We start from the raw sequence: 20,677 nt of genomic DNA, 5'->3' as shown, positions 1-20,677 counted from the left end.
GTGGTTGGTGGGAATTACCTTGCGGTCGGAAGGAATTACTTTGTAGTTGGTGGGAATTACTGTGTGGTTGGTGGAAATTACTTTGTGGTTGGTGGGAATTACCTTGCGGTCGGTAGGAATTACTTTGTGGTTGGTGGGAATTACCTTGTGCCTTGTAGCAAATATCTTAACATTGGTAGGAATTATCTTGTGGTTGGTAAGAAATTACCTTTTTTTTTGGTTGGTAGGAATTACCTTACGCTTCGCTCCGGGGAACCAAATTACCCTTTTTTTTCCTCGCTCACTCTCGCAAAGTCGATGAGTTTGAAGCTTGTCCTCATTATGAGTTTTCAGCGATCACATAGAGGCGAAAATCAACCCATCACATATTGGATTCTCGGCCCTATCGTCAACCCCTCACGACCACCAATTTTCAACTCCTCCAGTGTTACCACAACGGTTGGGACATCTCTATGCGATTTTTGTATATAATATATTATTCATTTTCAAGGGAGAATTATACGTGCTGGCCTTGGATTGTAATCGACTTTTCCATTCGTTCGTTGATAGTGTAATTAGTGAGGTCAGTACGGATGGGTTTGCATTACAGGGAGGGAGGGGTGACCTGGACCCACCATATACATCCATACACACACCCCCCAGACATGAGCCTTGACCCACCATATACATCCATACACACTCCCCCAGACACCCCAGATATGAGCCTTGACCCACCATATACATCCATACACACACCTCCAGACACCCCAGATATGAGCCTTGACCCACTATATACATCCATACACACACCTCCAGACACCCCAGATATGAGCCTTGATCCACCATATACATCCATGCACACCCCCCCCAGACACCCCAGATATGAGCCTTGGAGGGGGATGAGTGTTACTCGCTCGGCTTCTCCTTCTGCTGCGTCTTTTAGAAATTGGAATATAAGAAGGGGCGGGTTTCCAGTCCTCCTGCTCCCGTCCCTCTTCGTCAACTTGTATGACACAAAGGGAATACCTATTCCCTATATACATATATATATATATATATATATATATATATATATATATATATATAGTGTGTGTGTGTGTGTGTGTGTATCATGGTGTTACCGGACTCTGCCTCTTTGTGGCTACACCGCGTATGGAAACTAACCTTCATCGAGGCTGGATCATCGCTGGTTGACGAGAGGGAGTATAATCTCAAACTAAGAACCTCTCGGTCCAAAGGGGTCCATCATTACCCTGCTTCTGATTGTAGCTCATCCTTGAAGCGGCGGGAGGTCAAGAGATGAAGGTCACATATGGCACCGAAGTTAAACAGACAAGCCATATTACCTGAACAGATTTGTTCAACCAGATATAAGTAAGTAATGAACTTAGTTCAGTACGACTAGCGGATAGCAGGAGGACTTAAGACATGACAACACCTTTGCCCTGTGCGTTGTAGTGCCTGTAACACACCCACCCATCTCCCGGCGTGCATCAGGTGCCCAGATGAGGCTGGAGATAAAGATATGAAAATCGTACTTTGCTGTCTGGAGGAACGGGTCTCAGAAGCTGAGGGATGTGGCAAGACTTTCGTAAGAAGAGCCCCAAGGTAGGAGGGGGTTCTCATGGGGCGGGGCGGACGAGAGATGTTTAAGATCATCTGTGGTGAAATATGATTGCTACATGCCCCTTGGGATCAACTAAGTTGCCGTAATACCGTGTTGGTTCCCCCCCCCCCCCCCCCCCCATCTGCCAGCCTCATATGTCCTCCGCTCGTGTTAAGCCTAGAACAAGATGCCTAAGAAGGATTGTGCTTCGCCAACACTCATTTCTTGACTGCCATAGGTTAACAGATGCTTAAACAAAAATAGATAGTCTACCGTCTTTCTGTTTTCTTTCATGTATATGTTCTACATGTATACTACTCCTTCGAGGGGGATGGGAGTGTTATATGAGACATCAAGCCCCCGTAGCCCCTCGTATTTTATCCTTGATCTTCAAATGGGACGAACACTCTCAGGTCGAAGAGACGTATGAGCGATGAATCTGGCCCGAAGTTCATTTGTCCCGGTCCAATTTGTCCCGACGGAGCCAACAGCTCGGTGCCACGTCTCCACCCAAGACGTCATCATATCTTATTCTTTATCTTCCTAATTGGTGCTCCGTCTCGTCTCGCAGAACTCGAAGCTCCGAGACATCTCGCAAGAGATGGATTTGAAGACGTGTATCACTGTATCGTTGCCGCTGAATCGAGCCTTAAGATCAGCGTTCTTTGCTTCGCTAGACAATAACACTGTACTCGAGGGAGCCACGGCTCTACTGGGCAGTTTAATCTGGAATGTATTTCTTCCATAAGACTTGTATCGTCTCGACGGATGAAGCACTGGCTTGAACCTGAGATTTTGGAGGGAGTGATGTTCGTTGACAAACAGCTGCTGAAAGATAAGAAAGATAAAGCGTATGGTAGATATACGTACACAGCAGGTTAACATAGACTAGATTGAAACAGAGTATAGCGATCAAAATGTTATGGAGAGAGAGAGAGAGAGAGAGAGAGAGAGAGAGAGAGAGAGAGAGAGAGAGAGAGAGAGAGAGAGAGAGAGAGAGAGAGAGAGAGAGAGAGAGAGAGAGAGAGAGAGAGAGAGAGAGAGAGAGAGAGAGCGTTTCAATGTGAGCAAGTTAGCCATGTAGGTGATGGACAGATAGCAGATAGACTGCAGCCGCCCCGGGGAAGTCTCTCCTACCCAGGGGAAGTCTCTCCTGCCCAGAGGAAGTCTCTCCTGCCCAGAGGAAGTCTCTCCTGCCCAGGGAAGTCTCTCCTACCCAGGGGAAGTCTCTCCTGCCCAGAGGAAGTCTCTCCTGCCCAGAGGAAGTCTCTCCTGCCCAGAGGAAGTCTCTCCTGCCCAGGGGAAGTCTCTCCTGCCCAGAGGAAGTCTCTCCTGCCCAGAGGAAGTCTCTCCTGCCCAGGGGAAGTCTCTCCTGCCCAGGGGAAGTCTCTCCTGCCCAGAGGAAGTCTCTCCTGCCCAGAGGAAGTCTCTCCTGCCCAGGGAAGTCTCTCCTGCCCAGGGGAAGTCTCTCCTGCCCAGGGGAAGTCTCTCCTGCCCAGGGGAAGTCTCTCCTGCCCAGAGGAAGTCTCTCCTGCCCAGGGAAGTCTCTCCTGCCCAGGGGAAGTCTCTCCTGCCCAGGGGAAGTCTCTCCTGCCCAGGGGAAGTCTCTCCTGCCCAGGGGAAGTCTCTCCTGCCCAGAGGAAGTCTCTCCTGCCCAGAGGAAGTCTCTCCTGCCCAGGGAAATCTCTCCAGCCCAGGGGAAGTCTCTCCTGCCCAGGGAAGTCTCTCCTACCCAGGGGAAGTCTCTCCTGCCCAGGGAAGTCTCTCCTACCCAGGGGAAGTCTCTCCTGCCCAGGGAAGTCTCTCCTGCCCAGAGGAAGTCTCTCCTGCCCAGAGGAAGTCCTCTCCTGCCCAGGGGAAGTCTCTCCTGCCCAGAGGAAGTCTCTCCTGCCCAGAGGAAGTCTCTCCTGCCCAGGGGAAGTCTCTCCTGCCCAGAGGAAGTCTCTCCTGCCCAGGGGAAGTCTCTCCTGCCCAGAGGAAGTCCTCTCCTGCCCAGGGAAGTCTCTCCTACCCAGGGGAAGTCTCTCCTGCCCAGAGGAAGTCTCTCCTGCCCAGAGGAAGTCTCTCCTGCCCAGAGGAAGTCTCTCCTGCCCAGAGGAAGTCTCTCCTGCCCAGGGGAAGTCTCTCCTGCCCAGGGGAAGTCTCTCCTGCCCAGGGGAAGTCTCTCCTGCCCAGGGGAAGTCTCTCCTGCCCAGGGGAAGTCTCTCCTGCCCAGAGGAAGTCTCTCCTGCCCAGAGGAAGTCTCTCCTGCCCAGAGGAAGTCTCTCCTGCCCAGAGGAAGTCTCTCCTGCCCAGGGGAAGTCTCTCCTGCCCAGGGGAAGTCTCTCCTGCCCAGGGGAAGTCTCTCCTGCCCAGAGGAAGTCTCTCCTGCCCAGAGGAAGTCTCTCCTGCCCAGGGGAAGTCTCTCCTGCCCAGGGAAGTCTCTCCTGCCCAGAGGAAGTCTCTCCTGCCCAGGGAAATCTCTCCAGCCCAGGGGAAGTCTCTCCTGCCCAGGGGAAGTCTCTCCTGCCCAGGGGAAGTCTCTCCTGCCCAGGGGAAGTCTCTCCTGCCCAGGGGAAGTCTCTCCTGCCCAGAGGAAGTCCTCTCCTGCCCAGGGGAAGTCTCTCCTGCCCAGAGGAAGTCTCTCCTGCCCAGAGGAAGTCTCTCCTGCCCAGGGGAAGTCTCTCCTGCCCAGGGGAAGTCTCTCCTGCCCAGAGGAAGTCTCTCCTGCCCAGGGGAAGTCTCTCCTGCCCAGGGGAAGTCTCTCCTGCCCAGGGGAAGTCTCTCCTGCCCAGGGGAAGTCTCTCCTGCCCAGGGAAGTCTCTCCTGCCCAGAGGAAGTCTCTCCTGCCCAGGGGAAGTCTCTCCTGCCCAGGGAAGTCTCTCCTGCCCAGGGGAAGTCTCTCCTGCCCAGAGGAAGTCTCTCCTGCCCAGGGGAAGTCTCTCCTGCCCAGGGGAAGTCTCTCCTGCCCAGGGGAAGTCTCTCCTGCCCAGAGGAAGTCTCTCCTGCCCAGAGGAAGTCTCTCCTGCCCAGGGAAGTCTCTCCTACCCAGGGGAAGTCTCTCCTGCCCAGGGGAAGTCTCTCCTGCCCAGGGGAAGTCTCTCCTGCCCAGGGGAAGTCTCTCCTGCCCAGAGGAAGTCTCTCCTGCCCAGGGGAAGTCTCTCCTGCCCAGAGGAAGTCTCTCCTGCCCAGAGGAAGTCTCTCCTGCCCAGGGGAAGTCTCTCCTGCCCAGGGAAGTCTCTCCTGCCCAGGGGAAGTCTCTCCTGCCCAGGGGAAGTCTCTCCTGCCCAGAGGAAGTCTCTCCTGCCCAGGGAAGTCTCTCCTGCCCAGGGGAAGTCTCTCCTGCCCAGGGGAAGTCTCTCCTGCCCAGAGGAAGTCTCTCCTGCCCAGAGGAAGTCTCTCCTGCCCAGAGGAAGTCTCTCCTGCCCAGAGGAAGTCTCTCCTGCCCAGGGGAAGTCTCTCCTGCCCAGAGGAAGTCTCTCCTGCCCAGAGGAAGTCTCTCCTGCCCAGGGGAAGTCTCTCCTGCCCAGAGGAAGTCTCTCCTGCCCAGGGGAAGTCTCTCCTGCCCAGGGGAAGTCTCTCCTGCCCAGGGGAAGTCTCTCCTGCCCAGAGGAAGTCCTCTCCTGCCCAGGGGAAGTCTCTCCTGCCCAGAGGAAGTCTCTCCTGCCCAGGGGAAGTCTCTCCTGCCCAGAGGAAGTCTCTCCTGCCCAGGGAAGTCTCTCCTGCCCAGAGGAAGTCTCTCCTGCCCAGGGAAGTCTCTCCTGCCCAGGGAAGTCTCTCCTGCCCAGAGGAAGTCTCTCCTGCCCAGGGGAAGTCTCTCCTGCCCAGAGGAAGTCTCTCCTGCCCAGAGGAAGTCTCTCCTGCCCAGAGGAAGTCTCTCCTGCCCAGGGGAAGTCTCTCCTGCCCAGGGGAAGTCTCTCCTGCCCAGGGGAAGTCTCTCCTGCCCAGAGGAAGTCTCTCCTGCCCAGAGGAAGTCTCTCCTGCCCAGGGAAGTCTCTCCTGCCCAGGGAAATCTCTCCAGCCCAGGGGAAGTCTCTCCTGCCCAGGGGAAGTCTCTCCTGCCCAGGGGAAGTCTCTCCTGCCCAGAGGAAGTCTCTCCTGCCCAGGGGAAGTCTCTCCTGCCCAGGGGAAGTCTCTCCTGCCCAGGGGAAGTCTCTCCTGCCCAGAGGAAGTCTCTCCTGCCCAGGGGAAGTCTCTCCTGCCCAGAGGAAGTCTCTCCTGCCCAGGGAAATCTCTCCAGCCCAGGGGAAGTCTCTCCTGCCCAGGGGAAGTCTCTCCTGCCCAGAGGAAGTCTCTCCTGCCCAGAGGAAGTCTCTCCTGCCCAGAGGAAGTCTCTCCTGCCCAGGGGAAGTCTCTCCTGCCCAGGGGAAGTCTCTCCTGCCCAGAGGAAGTCTCTCCTGCCCAGAGGAAGTCTCTCCTGCCCAGAGGAAGTCTCTCCTGCCCAGAGGAAGTCTCTCCTGCCCAGAGGAAGTCTCTCCTGCCCAGGGGAAGTCTCTCCTGCCCAGGGGAAGTCTCTCCTGCCCAGAGGAAGTCTCTCCTGCCCAGGGGAAGTCTCTCCTGCCCAGGGGAAGTCTCTCCTGCCCAGGGGAAGTCTCTCCTGCCCAGGGGAAGTCTCTCCTGCCCAGGGGAAGTCTCTCCTGCCCAGGGAAGTCTCTCCTACCCAGGGGAAGTCTCTCCTGCCCAGAGGAAGTCTCTCCTGCCCAGGGAAATCTCTCCAGCCCAGGGGAAGTCTCTCCTGCCCAGGGGAAGTCTCTCCTGCCCAGAGGAAGTCTCTCCTGCCCAGGGGAAGTCTCTCCTGCCCAGGGAAGTCTCTCCTACCCAGGGGAAGTCTCTCCTGCCCAGAGGAAGTCTCTCCTGCCCAGGGGAAGTCTCTCCTGCCCAGAGGAAGTCTCTCCTGCCCAGGGGAAGTCTCTCCTGCCCAGAGGAAGTCTCTCCTGCCCAGAGGAAGTCTCTCCTGCCCAGAGGAAGTCCTCTCCTGCCCAGGGGAAGTCTCTCCTGCCCAGGGGAAGTCTCTCCTGCCCAGAGGAAGTCTCTCCTGCCCAGAGGAAGTCTCTCCTGCCCAGGGAAGTCTCTCCTGCCCAGAGGAAGTCTCTCCTGCCCAGAGGAAGTCTCTCCTGCCCAGAGGAAGTCTCTCCTGCCCAGAGGAAGTCTCTCCTGCCCAGAGGAAGTCTCTCCTGCCCAGGGAAGTCTCTCCTGCCCAGAGGAAGTCTCTCCTGCCCAGGGGAAGTCTCTCCTGCCCAGAGGAAGTCTCTCCTGCCCAGGGAAATCTCTCCAGCCCAGGGGAAGTCTCTCCTGCCCAGGGAAGTCTCTCCTGCCCAGGGAAGTCTCTCCTGCCCAGAGGAAGTCTCTCCTGCCCAGAGGAAGTCTCTCCTGCCCAGAGGAAGTCTCTCCTGCCCAGAGGAAGTCTCTCCTGCCCAGAGGAAGTCTCTCCTGCCCAGGGAAGTCTCTCCTGCCCAGAGGAAGTCTCTCCTGCCCAGGGGAAGTCTCTCCTGCCCAGAGGAAGTCTCTCCTGCCCAGAGGAAGTCTCTCCTGCCCAGAGGAAGTCTCTCCTGCCCAGAGGAAGTCTCTCCTGCCCAGGGAAGTCTCTCCTGCCCAGAGGAAGTCTCTCCTGCCCAGGGAAGTCTCTCCTGCCCAGAGGAAGTCTCTCCTGCCCAGGGGAAGTCTCTCCTGCCCAGAGGAAGTCTCTCCTGCCCAGGGAAGTCTCTCCTGCCCAGGGAAGTCTCTCCTGCCCAGAGGAAGTCTCTCCTGCCCAGGGAAGTCTCTCCTGCCCAGAGGAAGTCTCTCCTGCCCAGGGAAGTCTCTCCTGCCCAGAGGAAGTCTCTCCTGCCCAGAGGAAGTCTCTCCTGCCCAGAGGAAGTCTCTCCTGCCCAGGGAAGTCTCTCCTGCCCAGGGAAGTCTCTCCTGCCCAGGGGAAGTCTCTCCTGCCCAGAGGAAGTCTCTCCTGCCCAGAGGAAGTCTCTCCTGCCCAGAGGAAGTCTCTCCTGCCCAGAGGAAGTCTCTCCTGCCCAGAGGAAGTCTCTCCTGCCCAGAGGAAGTCTCTCCTGCCCAGGGAAATCTCTCCAGCCCAGGGGAAGTCTCTCCTGCCCAGAGGAAGTCTCTCCTGCCCAGAGGAAGTCTCTCCTGCCCAGGGAAATCTCTCCAGCCCAGGGGAAGTCTCTCCTGCCCAGAGGAAGTCTCTCCTGCCCAGAGGAAGTCTCTCCTGCCCAGAGGAAGTCTCTCCTGCCCAGGGGAAGTCTCTCCTGCCCAGGGAAGTCTCTCCTGCCCAGGGAAATCTCTCCAGCCCAGGGGAAGTCTCTCCTGCCCAGAGGAAGTCTCTCCTGCCCAGAGGAAGTCTCTCCTGCCCAGGGGAAGTCTCTCCTGCCCAGGGAAGTCTCTCCTGCCCAGGGAAGTCTCTCCTGCCCAGGGAAGTCTCTCCTGCCCAGGGAAGTCTCTCCTGCCCAGGGAAGTCTCTCCTGCCCAGGGAAGTCTCTCCTACCCAGGGGAAGTCTCTCCTACCCAGGGGAAGTCTCTCCTGCCCAGGGAAGTCTCTCCTACCCAGGGGAAGTCTCTCCTGCCCAGGGGAAGTCTCTCCTGCCCAGGGAAGTCTCTCCTACCCAGGGGAAGTCTCTCCTGCCCAGAGGAAGTCTCTCCTGCCCAGGGGAAGTCTCTCCTGCCCAGAGGAAGTCTCTCCTGCCCAGAGGAAGTCTCTCCTGCCCAGAGGAAGTCCTCTCCTGCCCAGGGAAGTCTCTCCTGCCCAGAGGAAGTCTCTCCTGCCCAGGGAAATCTCTCCAGCCCAGGGGAAGTCTCTCCTGCCCAGGGGAAGTCTCTCCTGCCCAGGGAAGTCTCTCCTGCCCAGGGAAGTCTCTCCTGCCCAGGGGAAGTCTCTCCTGCCCAGGGGAAGTCTCTCCTGCCCAGGGGAAGTCTCTCCTGCCCAGAGGAAGTCTCTCCTGCCCAGGGGAAGTCTCTCCTGCCCAGAGGAAGTCTCTCCTGCCCAGAGGAAGTCTCTCCTGCCCAGAGGAAGTCTCTCCTGCCCAGAGGAAGTCTCTCCTGCCCAGAGGAAGTCTCTCCTGCCCAGAGGAAGTCTCTCCTGCCCAGAGGAAGTCTCTCCTGCCCAGGGAAATCTCTCCAGCCCAGGGGAAGTCTCTCCTGCCCAGGGGAAGTCTCTCCTGCCCAGAGGAAGTCTCTCCTGCCCAGGGGAAGTCTCTCCTGCCCAGAGGAAGTCTCTCCTGCCCAGAGGAAGTCTCTCCTGCCCAGGGGAAGTCTCTCCTGCCCAGGGGAAGTCTCTCCTGCCCAGAGGAAGTCTCTCCTGCCCAGGGGAAGTCTCTCCTGCCCAGAGGAAGTCTCTCCTGCCCAGAGGAAGTCTCTCCTGCCCAGGGGAAGTCTCTCCTGCCCAGGGGAAGTCTCTCCTGCCCAGAGGAAGTCTCTCCTGCCCAGGGGAAGTCTCTCCTGCCCAGAGGAAGTCTCTCCTGCCCAGGGGAAGTCTCTCCTGCCCAGAGGAAGTCTCTCCTGCCCAGAGGAAGTCTCTCCTGCCCAGAGGAAGTCTCTCCTGCCCAGGGGAAGTCTCTCCTGCCCAGGGGAAGTCTCTCCTGCCCAGAGGAAGTCTCTCCTGCCCAGAGGAAGTCTCTCCTGCCCAGGGGAAGTCTCTCCTGCCCAGAGGAAGTCTCTCCTGCCCAGGGAAGTCTCTCCTACCCAGGGGAAGTCTCTCCTGCCCAGGGGAAGTCTCTCCTGCCCAGAGGAAGTCCTCTCCTGCCCAGGGGAAGTCTCTCCTGCCCAGAGGAAGTCCTCTCCTGCCCAGGGGAAGTCTCTCCTGCCCAGGGGAAGTCTCTCCTGCCCAGGGGAAGTCTCTCCTGCCCAGGGGAAGTCTCTCCTGCCCAGGGGAAGTCTCTCCTGCCCAGAGGAAGTCTCTCCTGCCCAGAGGAAGTCTCTCCTGCCCAGGGGAAGTCTCTCCTGCCCAGAGGAAGTCTCTCCTGCCCAGAGGAAGTCTCTCCTGCCCAGAGGAAGTCTCTCCTGCCCAGGGAAGTCTCTCCTGCCCAGGGGAAGTCTCTCCTGCCCAGAGGAAGTCTCTCCTGCCCAGAGGAAGTCCTCTCCTGCCCAGGGAAATCTCTCCTGCCCAGGGGAAGTCTCTCCTGCCCAGGGGAAGTCTCTCCTGCCCAGGGGAAGTCTCTCCTGCCCAGGGGAAGTCTCTCCTGCCCAGAGGAAGTCTCTCCTGCCCAGAGGAAGTCTCTCCTGCCCAGAGGAAGTCTCTCCTGCCCAGAGGAAGTCTCTCCTGCCCAGGGGAAGTCTCTCCTGCCCAGAGGAAGTCTCTCCTGCCCAGAGGAAGTCTCTCCTGCCCAGAGGAAGTCTCTCCTGCCCAGAGGAAGTCTCTCCTGCCCAGAGGAAGTCCTCTCCTGCCCAGGGAAGTCTCTCCTACCCAGGGGAAGTCTCTCCTGCCCAGGGGAAGTCTCTCCTACCCAGGGGAAGTCTCTCCTGCCCAGGGAAATCTCTCCAGCCCAGGGGAAGTCTCTCCTGCCCAGGGGAAGTCTCTCCTGCCCAGGGGAAGTCTCTCCTGCCCAGAGGAAGTCCTCTCCTGCCCAGGGGAAGTCTCTCCTGCCCAGGGGAAGTCTCTCCTGCCCAGAGGAAGTCTCTCCTGCCCAGAGGAAGTCTCTCCTGCCCAGGGGAAGTCTCTCCTGCCCAGGGGAAGTCTCTCCTGCCCAGAGGAAGTCTCTCCTGCCCAGGGGAAGTCTCTCCTGCCCAGGGGAAGTCTCTCCTGCCCAGAGGAAGTCTCTCCTGCCCAGGGGAAGTCTCTCCTGCCCAGGGGAAGTCTCTCCTGCCCAGGGGAAGTCTCTCCTGCCCAGGGGAAGTCTCTCCTGCCCAGGGGAAGTCTCTCCTGCCCAGGGGAAGTCTCTCCTGCCCAGGGGAAGTCTCTCCTGCCCAGGGGAAGTCTCTCCTGCCCAGGGGAAGTCTCTCCTGCCCAGGGGAAGTCTCTCCTGCCCAGGGGAAGTCTCTCCTGCCCAGGGGAAGTCTCTCCTGCCCAGGGGAAGTCTCTCCTGCCCAGAGGAAGTCCTCTCCTGCCCAGGGAAATCTCTCCAGCCCAGGGGAAGTCTCTCCTGCCCAGAGGAAGTCCTCTCCTGCCCAGGGGAAGTCTCTCCTGCCCAGGGAAGTCTCTCCTACCCAGGGGAAGTCTCTCCTGCCCAGGGAAATCTCTCCAGCCCAGGGGAAGTCTCTCCTGCCCAGGGGAAGTCTCTCCTGCCCAGGGAAGTCTCTCCTACCCAGGGGAAGTCTCTCCTGCCCAGGGAAGTCTCTCCTGCCCAGGGAAGTCTCTCCTACCCAGGGGAAGTCTCTCCTGCCCAGAGGAAGTCTCTCCTGCCCAGGGAAATCTCTCCAGCCCAGGGGAAGTCTCTCCTGCCCAGAGGAAGTCTCTCCTGCCCAGAGGAAGTCTCTCCTGCCCAGGGAAGTCTCTCCTACCCAGGGGAAGTCTCTCCTGCCCAGGGGAAGTCTCTCCTGCCCAGGGAAGTCTCTCCTACCCAGGGGAAGTCTCTCCTGCCCAGGGGAAGTCTCTCCTGCCCAGAGGAAGTCTCTCCTGCCCAGGGGAAGTCTCTCCTGCCCAGAGGAAGTCTCTCCTGCCCAGGGGAAGTCTCTCCTGCCCAGAGGAAGTCTCTCCTGCCCAGAGGAAGTCTCTCCTGCCCAGGGAAGTCTCTCCTACCCAGGGGAAGTCTCTCCTACCCAGGGGAAGTCTCTCCTGCCCAGGGAAATCTCTCCAGCCCAGGGGAAGTCTCTCCTGCCCAGAGGAAGTCTCTCCTGCCCAGGGGAAGTCTCTCCTGCCCAGAGGAAGTCTCTCCTGCCCAGAGGAAGTCTCTCCTGCCCAGAGGAAGTCCTCTCCTGCCCAGGGGAAGTCTCTCCTGCCCAGGGGAAGTCTCTCCTGCCCAGAGGAAGTCTCTCCTGCCCAGGGAAGTCTCTCCTGCCCAGGGAAGTCTCTCCTGCCCAGAGGAAGTCTCTCCTGCCCAGAGGAAGTCCTCTCCTGCCCAGAGGAAGTCTCTCCTGCCCAGGGGAAGTCTCTCCTGCCCAGAGGAAGTCTCTCCTGCCCAGAGGAAGTCTCTCCTGCCCAGGGGAAGTCTCTCCTGCCCAGAGGAAGTCTCTCCTGCCCAGGGGAAGTCTCTCCTGCCCAGGGAAGTCTCTCCTGCCCAGGGAAATCTCTCCAGCCCAGGGGAAGTCTCTCCTGCCCAGGGGTCTCTCCTGCCCAGGGGAAGTCTCTCCTGCCCAGGGGAAGTCTCTCCAGCCCAGAGGAAGTCTCTCCTGCCCAGGGAAATCTCTCCAGCCCAGGGGAAGTCTCTCCTGCCCAGGGGTTGTGGAAGAACTTGTGGTTTGCATCCCATTTGTCATGTCTCGGGCCTCTGATGTGGTAGTGGTGATGTGGTAGTGGTGATGTGGTAGTGGTGATGTGGTGGTGGTGATGTGGTGGACATATACGATAATGAAAAGCAAATTCTCTCTCTCTCTCTCTCTCTCTCTCTCTCTCTCCCGCAATCGTATACACCGTTGTTATCGGGTGTCCAGCAATACGCTACTGCTCCCGCCTGTGGAGTCATCTCCCACACTTTGATGGTGAATTTCTTTTTAACTTTCTTTCATCTCTCCAGTGCGTGTGATTCCTATTTGTGTGTTACTGAGAGAGAGTTGTACACTCGTGTTGCCCCGTGGGTTAACCTTTTATATGTGTGCTATCAATTTACTGCTGTGTATGCACACACACACACACACACACACACACACACACACACACACACACACACACACACCGGCCTAAGCCAGGTACCCAAGCTCCGAGGGGAGGATGAACACGTTGGTTATCATGAGGCCGATTGCCACGCCCAGAATTCGAACCCTGGCGAATCCGACCACTGATTTGTGTTGGTATCGCCAGCTAGTTCATTGTTCTCCCCATGTTCATCGTGTGAGCGGTAGCGCAAAAGGATTACAGAGATTACAATGGGTCTTAGTCAGACTCCAGTGGGTTAAGTATTACGTGATGCATTACAGAATGGTTCATGACGTAAGTGAATACAGTCTTAGACCATTAACCTGTTTGAGGCGGAGGTTTTCTGCAAGTTCGAGAGTGGTGAGTGTAGCCGACAATGCAGTTTCAGAGTAGATGCCCTACCTACCACTGGGCTGGATCACAGTGGCAGCAGCACTACCTGCCCTCCCAGAGGCGGAGGGGAGAGAGCCATCAGTAGAGACGCACTGGGCTGTGGGCTTTTCAGTCTGGATTGTATGAATGTATTAGGTAAACCCCCAAAAGCTGTCTTCAGATCACTCCCTGTATTCTACTTATCTCCCTCCTATGTTGGTTTCCAACAAGGCCCTTATTAAGCCAAGCAGGTCGCCTTTTTGTTCCCTTAAAGCTACCATATATGCGAGCACCTGAAGGGTCTCTTTGCTACCTATGTTATGACAGAGTCAGCTTACCATTTCATGTCGCTCCCTTCCCATCTCTCCGGCCCTGTCGTCGACGACCGGAGCCTTCGTATACTTGACTCTCTGTAAGAAAAAAAAAGGAAAAATGTATATGTATATGAATATACATAAAGGAAAAAACACGTACATGATACTGAGGTGGTGCAAGAAACATGCAGACGACTTGAGCTCTGGAGGAGAAATCCTTGCTCGGGTCCTTCTTCTGATCCTGCTTTTAGAAAGAGATAATATAAGAGGGGAGGATCTCCAGTTCGCCCTGGCCCCTCCTCTTGCTCCCGACCCACTTAGTCTCCTTCCTCAACACACAGGAGATGCGTGGGTAGTGTTCTTGCTCCTCTATCTTATATATATATATATATATATATATATATATATATATATATATATATATATATATATAGGGTGGGAGAGGGGGCGAAAATCCTGGGAGCGTTGAAGAATGTGTGGAAGTCGAGAACATTATCTCCGAAAGCAAAAATGGCTATGTTTGAAGGAATAGTGGTTCCAACAATGTTGTATGGTTGCGAGGCGTGGGCTATGGATAGAGTAGTACGCAGGAGGGTGGATGTGCTGGAAATGAGATGTTTGAGGACAAGTAAGTAATGTAAGGGTAAGAGAGATGTGTGGAAATAAGAAGAGTGTGGTTGAGAGAGCAGAAGAGGGTGTTTTGAAATGGTTTGAGCACATGGAGAGAATGAGTGAGGAAAGATTGACCAAGAGGATATATGTGTCGGAGGTGGAGGGAACGAGGAGAAGTGGGAGACCAAATTGGAGGTGGAAAGATGGAGTGAAAAAGATTTTGTGTGATCGGGGCCTAAACATGCAGGAGGGTGAAAGGCGGGCAAGGAATAGAGTGAATTGGATCGATGTGGTATACCGGGATCGACGTGCTGTCAATGGATTGAACCAGGGCATGTGAAGCGTCTAGGGTAAACCATGGAAAGTTCTGTGGGGCCTGGATGTGGAAAGGGAGCTGTGGTTTCGGGCATTATTGCATGACAGCTAGAGACTGAGTGTGAACGAATGGGGCCTTTGTTGTCTTTTCCTAGCACTACCTCGCACACATGAGGGGGAGGGGATGTTATTCCATGTGTGGCGAGGTGGCGATGGGAATGAATAAAGGCAGACTGTGTGAATGTGTATATATGTATATGTCTATGTGTGTATATATATGTGTACATTGAGATGTATGGGTATGTATATTTGCGTGTGTGGACGTGTATGTATATACATGTGTATGGGGGTAGGTTGGGCCATTTCTTTAGTCTGTTTCCTTGCGCTACCTCGCAAACGCGGGAGACAGCGACAAAAAAAAAAAAATATATATATATATATATATATATATATATATATATATATATATATATATATATATATATATATATATATATCTTTCTTTCATACTATTCGCCATTTCCCGCGTTAGCGAGGTAGCGTTAAGAACAGAAGACTGGGCCTTTGAGGGAATATCCTCACCTGGCCCCCTTCTCTATTCCTTCTTTTGGAAATTTAAAAAAAATCAAAAAACGAGAGGGTAGGATTTCCAGCCACCCGCTACCTCCCCTTTTAGTCGCCTTCTACGACACGCAGGGAATACGTGGGAAGTATTCTTTCTCCCCTATCCTCAGGGATATATATATATATATATATATATATATATATATATATATATATATATATATATATATATATATATATATGTATGTGTGTGTGTGTGTGTGTGTGTGCGTATGTATGTATATATATATATTATAATCCCTGGGGATTGGGGAAAAAGAATACTTCCACTTATTCCCTGCGTGTCGTAGAAGGCGACTCAAAAGGAGGGGACGGAGTAGGGGACTGGAAATCCTCCCCTCCAGTTTTTACTTTTCCAAAAGAGGGAACAGAAAAAGGGGCCAAGTGAGGACTTTTCCCCCTAAGTCTCTGTCATCTGTTTTTGACGATACCTCCCTGATGCAGGAAATGGCGAATATGTATGAATATATATATATATATATATATATATATATATATATATATATATATATATATATATATATATAATGCCAGTGGTCATATAACACTTTATAAAGGTTTATAGAATGATATAGTGTACAGGGACCTAATGGTCATATATCTCGGGCCCATGATGGCCTTTGGAAGAGAAGTGTAATACACAGGAGGTTAATGGTCATATACCAGAGGCCCATGAAGGCCTGTAGTAGCGAAGTGTTATAGAACATGAAGTTAATGGTCGTTCATCAGAAGTTAATTGCTGATAAATGTGAAAGACATTTATGTTAATGTTGGTGAGAGGATTTATTTCCAGAGAACTAGAATAATACGATTTGGTTCATGGTTGTGACGCTGTAAACGAGTGCCTCACAAAATGAGTCGTGCCTCACGAATGAGTCGGGCTTTACGAATGAGGGCTTTCAGAGGCGAGTACCTCGCAAATAATGAATGCTTCACGAACGAGTACCTCATGAATGCTTGACGAACGAATGACTTACAAAATGAGTGCCTCAAAAATAATAGAGTGCCTCACTGACGAAAGAGATATAGATTTAATTTGAAGTACCAGACGATTTAGAAAGTGTTGCAGAGATATCAGGGAAAAGAGGTCTTCGTGTGTTCAGTTTAGCTCTTCAGAGACTAGTGTGTGTCTTGTGAAAAGCTTTGGTGGGCGACGTAGTCATTTGTTCCTTGTCTGTCTGGGTCTATCGTAGCACTTTTTTTCCCCCCCTTGGTTTTTAGGATGGCTGTTCGTAGGTATGGCTTGTCTGTTCTCGCTGGGAGTGCAGGTGTCAGCAGACCCGAGTCCATCCGAGGACCTCTCCTCCTTCGACTTGGTGATGATTCCCTTTTTTTTTTTTCTTCGGGAGTAAATTTAGAAAACGGGACTTCCATATTCTTTGTACGAATTCGCGCGCCGTAACTTGGTCCTCCTCAGTGTTGTTCTGTTCGACTGTCAGTTGTTTGGTGGTGTCCCTCAGGTCGTCGGACTTCCCTAACCCTTGTTCAGTTCTGGTCTTTCCATTTCTTTTAACGAATGTCATTCAGATTTCTCGACAGTGTTTGGCAGATGTTCATCCGTGTTGGCTACTGTGTTGGGGGTGAAGTTGCCTGATTTCTATGATTTCTGGGCCTGGTGTTGGGTTTTGCTTTGCTCTTCTGCACCTCGCGGTAGTGATCACTTTTAGTTATCTCTTTCCTTTACGCTTCTCCCCATCAAGGTGCTTGGTTGGAGGGCTGGCTCATTGTCAAGTCATCATTTCTATAATGTTGTTTAAATCTAGTGTTTGTGAGCTGCTGGCCATCATTGTATTCTAGGGGGTTAGCATTGTAATGAGGATGCCGTATCCCCCACCATTCTCTATCAATGATATCTTAGGTGGTTCAGTGCTGGAGGGCCTATCTATATATGATGGAAAGCTCGATTCCAGGTGTTGTGTTTTATATATATATATATATATATATATATATATATATATATATATATATATATATATATATATATATATATATTCCTATGAGTCCACGGGGAAAATGAAACAAGAAAAGTTCCCTAGTGCACTTTCGTGTAATAATCACATCATCAGGGGAGACACAAGAGAGAAATATAACAGTCAGTCGATATACATCGAAGAGACGAAGCTAGGACGCCATTTGGTAAACATGTGATATATATATATATATATATATATATATATATATATATATATATATATATATATATATATATATATATATATAATCAAACTGAATTTTTTATTGCCTGTGATGTTCGTTGATTAGCGTCTGAGACTTGCATGTTCAGCACGAAAATCACCGGTGACAGAGGTAGGGTCAGGCATGTTTACAATCTTGGTATGTATGTTATGGCTCGGTTGGCAGGCCACAGTGAGGCCACTAAGTTTACCGAGAGGGGTCTCTGAGGATTGGAAGTAGTTGGATATTGTACGTTAATGCAATAGAACTGGCCATCAAAAGTGATGTACCTTAGAATTTATGTAATTTGATGGTTCAGAAGGTCGTGGCTGTTCACCTGAATGACACCTGGTTGTTAGTGCACATTCGTGTTTATGAGACGGTCGAGGCATGTGTTTGTTTAGTATTGCCCACAGTCTGGTGTGTATGGTCGTTACTGTATGTGGTCGCTGGTGTGTACGGTCGCTGGAGTATATGGTCGCTTGTGTATACTGCGTGAACACTAGCTCTGTTTTCCCTTGTTGATTCTGCTCGCGCTTCTGTTATTGTACCATGGTCCTGGTTTACCGGCGGAGTGTTTTTAGAGAGAAGCATCTCTGCCATTGGCGGTAGGATTGTGTTCGTGCATTTCTCCATGTACTGAGGTTTATACTCTTATGCATGATCGTCGGTGGAGATCTTCCTATCTGAGAGTGGCCTGAGCTTCCCTGAGGGTCAGGGAGAGAGGGAGAGGTGGTTAGCGTCCCCCGCGGACCATGGTCTGAGGTGGTGAAGGTGGTTTGCACCGAGGCGGAGGCTGTGGTCAGAGTCAGGTGTCGAGTCATCTCTCGGCCGGATGCAGTCAAGTCTTGACTCTCCCGACTCATCCTCGAGTTACAGCAGTCGTGAGCGCTAGGTTATGTGTTCTCTGCTCCGTTGCCACCAGTCCTGGTGCGTTCATCTGTTACAGCGTCTCTCAGGCCAGCCTGTGGGGTCGGGAGCCAGAAGTTTGTCCACCATCATGGCGTGTGCTGTGATAGATGAGATTGGTCTTATTACCTTTTTTTTCTTTTCACTTCAGAGTTTCTTGTAATGAGTTTTTTACTACGGCCTGAGAGAGAGAGAGAGAGAGAGAGAGAGAGAGAGAGAGAGAGAGAGAGAGAGAGAGAGAGAGGATATTCGTTAGCAATAAGCTGGTTCTGCTGTCTTATGCGTGTGTGTGTGTGTGTGTGTGTGTGTGTGTGTGTGTGTGTGTGTGTGTGATGCTTTTCTGTAACCAGATCTTATTGTCTGCAGTGTCCATCGTGGCGTCGGAGCAACCATTCGAAAGAGAAGAATTGTTGGCATCTTAACAGGAAGGATAGAGTAGATGTTAGGGTGACGCCATGTACGTCGTTGGTCATGTGGTTTTGAGTAGTTAGTGGATGATAGTGGGAGAAGTTGAGGTTTGAGGGGTATTAAGCTGAACTCGGTCGTGTGCTTGTCCCAAAAGGAAACCCTGTCGAAGTTAGAGGTTAGGAGGAGAATTCTGTAACGAGATGGAGAGGATTTGGGACAGAATTCAGAGATGCAGAGTCGAGTCGTCAGCGCACGAGTCCATTTCGTTACCTGATGACGAAAGGTAATCGTTGTTATATAGGAAGGAAAAACTGTAGGAGACGACACACAACCCTTAGGGACGCCAGTGTTGATGAGGATAAGCAAAGGCAGAGGTAAGTCCATAAAGAGGTAGGCTTACCGGTGAGGAAGCTACAGTAGATACGAGAGAACCGAGTGAGGGAGGGAAGCGAAAACAGAGAGGATCTTTGAGATCAAATCTCGAAGCCACGAAGCTTTAGATATTTCAAGGACTACTGCAAAGGATCCCCACTCTCCACACTACCCTCGAGTCCCTCTTGAAGTGATGGCCCGAAATAAGGACCACAGATGGATGTCGACTTGTGTAAGTTGAAGCCGGGAGATTCAAACACAAGTGGAAATAGAAATCAGATCAGCAGGATGGCAGCTGGAAGAGATTAGAACAGTCAGTCTAAAATTTTAGGCGTAAGCTGTGCCAGTTCGACTTGCCGAGAAGAGAAGAAGATTCGGTTTTCGAGATGTGAAAGACGACAGATCACAGACACAGGTTGAGAGACACTGTCCTTGGTGATTACTTTGAGGGGATGTGGTCTAGTCCATACGTTGTTTACGTCTTGCTTGTGTCTAGGTTGGAAAATCTCTTTCTCGACTTTACGAAGGGATGAAGGGATGCGTCAAGGGGTGCGAGAATGTTCGAGCAATCAGAAATGGAGTTGAAAGAGAAAAGAGAACGAAAAACAAAGTTACTTGGTTGATAAGGTCGTCAGATAGAGAATTGTCTGAATGAAAAAGCACTAGTGAAAGGTAAATACATTGAGTTATTACATATATTTGGTCAAATACGAGAAAGACCAATTAATGCGTGAAGTAGTTTATTGGAAATGTTCTTTTCATTATATGTATATATTTTTTTTTTTTATACATGTTCGCCATTTCCCGGGTTAGCGAGGTAGCGTTAAGAACAGAGGACTTGAGCCTTAGAGGGAATATCCTCACTGGCCCCTTTCTCTGTTCCTTCTTTTGGAGAATAAAAAACGGAAGGGGAAGATTCCCCCCCCCCCCCCGGCTCCCTCCCCCTTATAGTCGCCTTCTTCGACACGTAGGGAGTACATACATACATACATACCTACATACATACATACATATATACATATCCAGATGGATAGATCGATAGATAGATAGCGTTAAGGAGATGGCCAAGACTAGGGCATTCAGTTGCCCTCGCCGTCTCGGTCAATATAAAGATAATACCATAACGTCGCTATATGAGGAAGGATGGTGTGTGAACGGTTACTCCACATGGTGTTGGGGGAGAGGAGAAGTAAAGGGGCTTATCTGGTGGAAGATCGCTACCACCACCAGCCTCTCCCATCCACCCCGCCCCTCCTCACTGGTCAGCTGTGTGCTGGTCATGTGTGTGTGCATGATCCCATGGGACCTGCGCCACTCGGGGTCATTACGTTGATTGAGAGATTGTATCGTGACACAGGCCCGCGCGGGCTGGCCGCCAAAACCTAATGGTCGAGTTTGTGATGCAGGTCTGTGTCCTGAAACACAGGTGTGGCCGCGTTCACTTTGGCTATAATAGTGTTTTACTGCGTGAGACATCATTACGATCAATGAACGTAAGTCTCGTTAACTTTACATGCATTGCTCCTGTTCATAGCCTATAACAACACCTGTTCATAGCCTATAACAACATTTGTTCATAGCCTATAACAACCCCTGTTCATAGCCTATAACAACACCTGTTCATAGCCTATAACAACACCTGTTCATAGCCAATAACAACACCTGTTCATAGTCTATAATACCTGTTCACAGCCTATAACAACCCCTGATAATAGCCTATAACAACGCCTGTTCATAGTTTACAACAACGCCTGTTCATAGCCTATAACAACACCTGTTCATAGCCAATAACAACAACTCCTCATAGCCTATAACTACACATGTTCATGGCCTATAACAACACCTGTTCATAGCCTGGCTATAACAAGAACTCTTCATAGCCTATAACAACACCTGTTCATAGCCTATAACAACACCTGTTCATAGCTTGCCTATAACAACAACTCTTCAAAGCCTATAACAACACCTGTTCATAGCCTATAACAACAACTCCTCATAGCCTATAACTACACATGTTCATGGCCTATAAGAATACATGTTCATAGCCTTTAACAACACCACTCTATTGCCTATAATAACAACACCTCGTCACAGCCTATAACAACACCTCGTCATAGTCTATAACAACACCTCGTTATAGCCTATATCACCGCCTCTTCATAGCCTATATCAACACCACTTCATAGCCTAGAACACTTCTTGATAGCCTATAATTCCGTCACGAGATTGCTAAACGATGTTGTCTTGTCCTGAGGTTCACGCCAGAAACTCTCATCATCATTTTCATTAAGGTTTAAC

The 20,677-nt window shown here is 52.2% G+C and overlaps 1 protein-coding gene across 1 annotated transcript in view; it reads right to left on the bottom strand.

Moving 5' to 3' along the window:
- Positions 1 to 20,677, bottom strand: part of LOC139758857 (uncharacterized) — a 549,125-nt gene that overhangs the window by 372,144 nt on the left and 156,304 nt on the right. Inside the window, exon 3 of the mRNA XM_071680722.1 lies at positions 12,989 to 13,060. Coding sequence (XP_071536823.1) covers positions 12,989 to 13,060 — 72 coding nt within the window. The remainder of the gene's footprint in view (positions 1 to 12,988; positions 13,061 to 20,677) is intronic.

This window comes from Panulirus ornatus, chromosome 31 (assembly GCF_036320965.1).
Source record: "Panulirus ornatus isolate Po-2019 chromosome 31, ASM3632096v1, whole genome shotgun sequence".
Classification (NCBI taxonomy): domain Eukaryota; kingdom Metazoa; phylum Arthropoda; class Malacostraca; order Decapoda; family Palinuridae; genus Panulirus; species Panulirus ornatus.
This window is presented reverse-complemented; position numbering and strand designations above follow the sequence as displayed.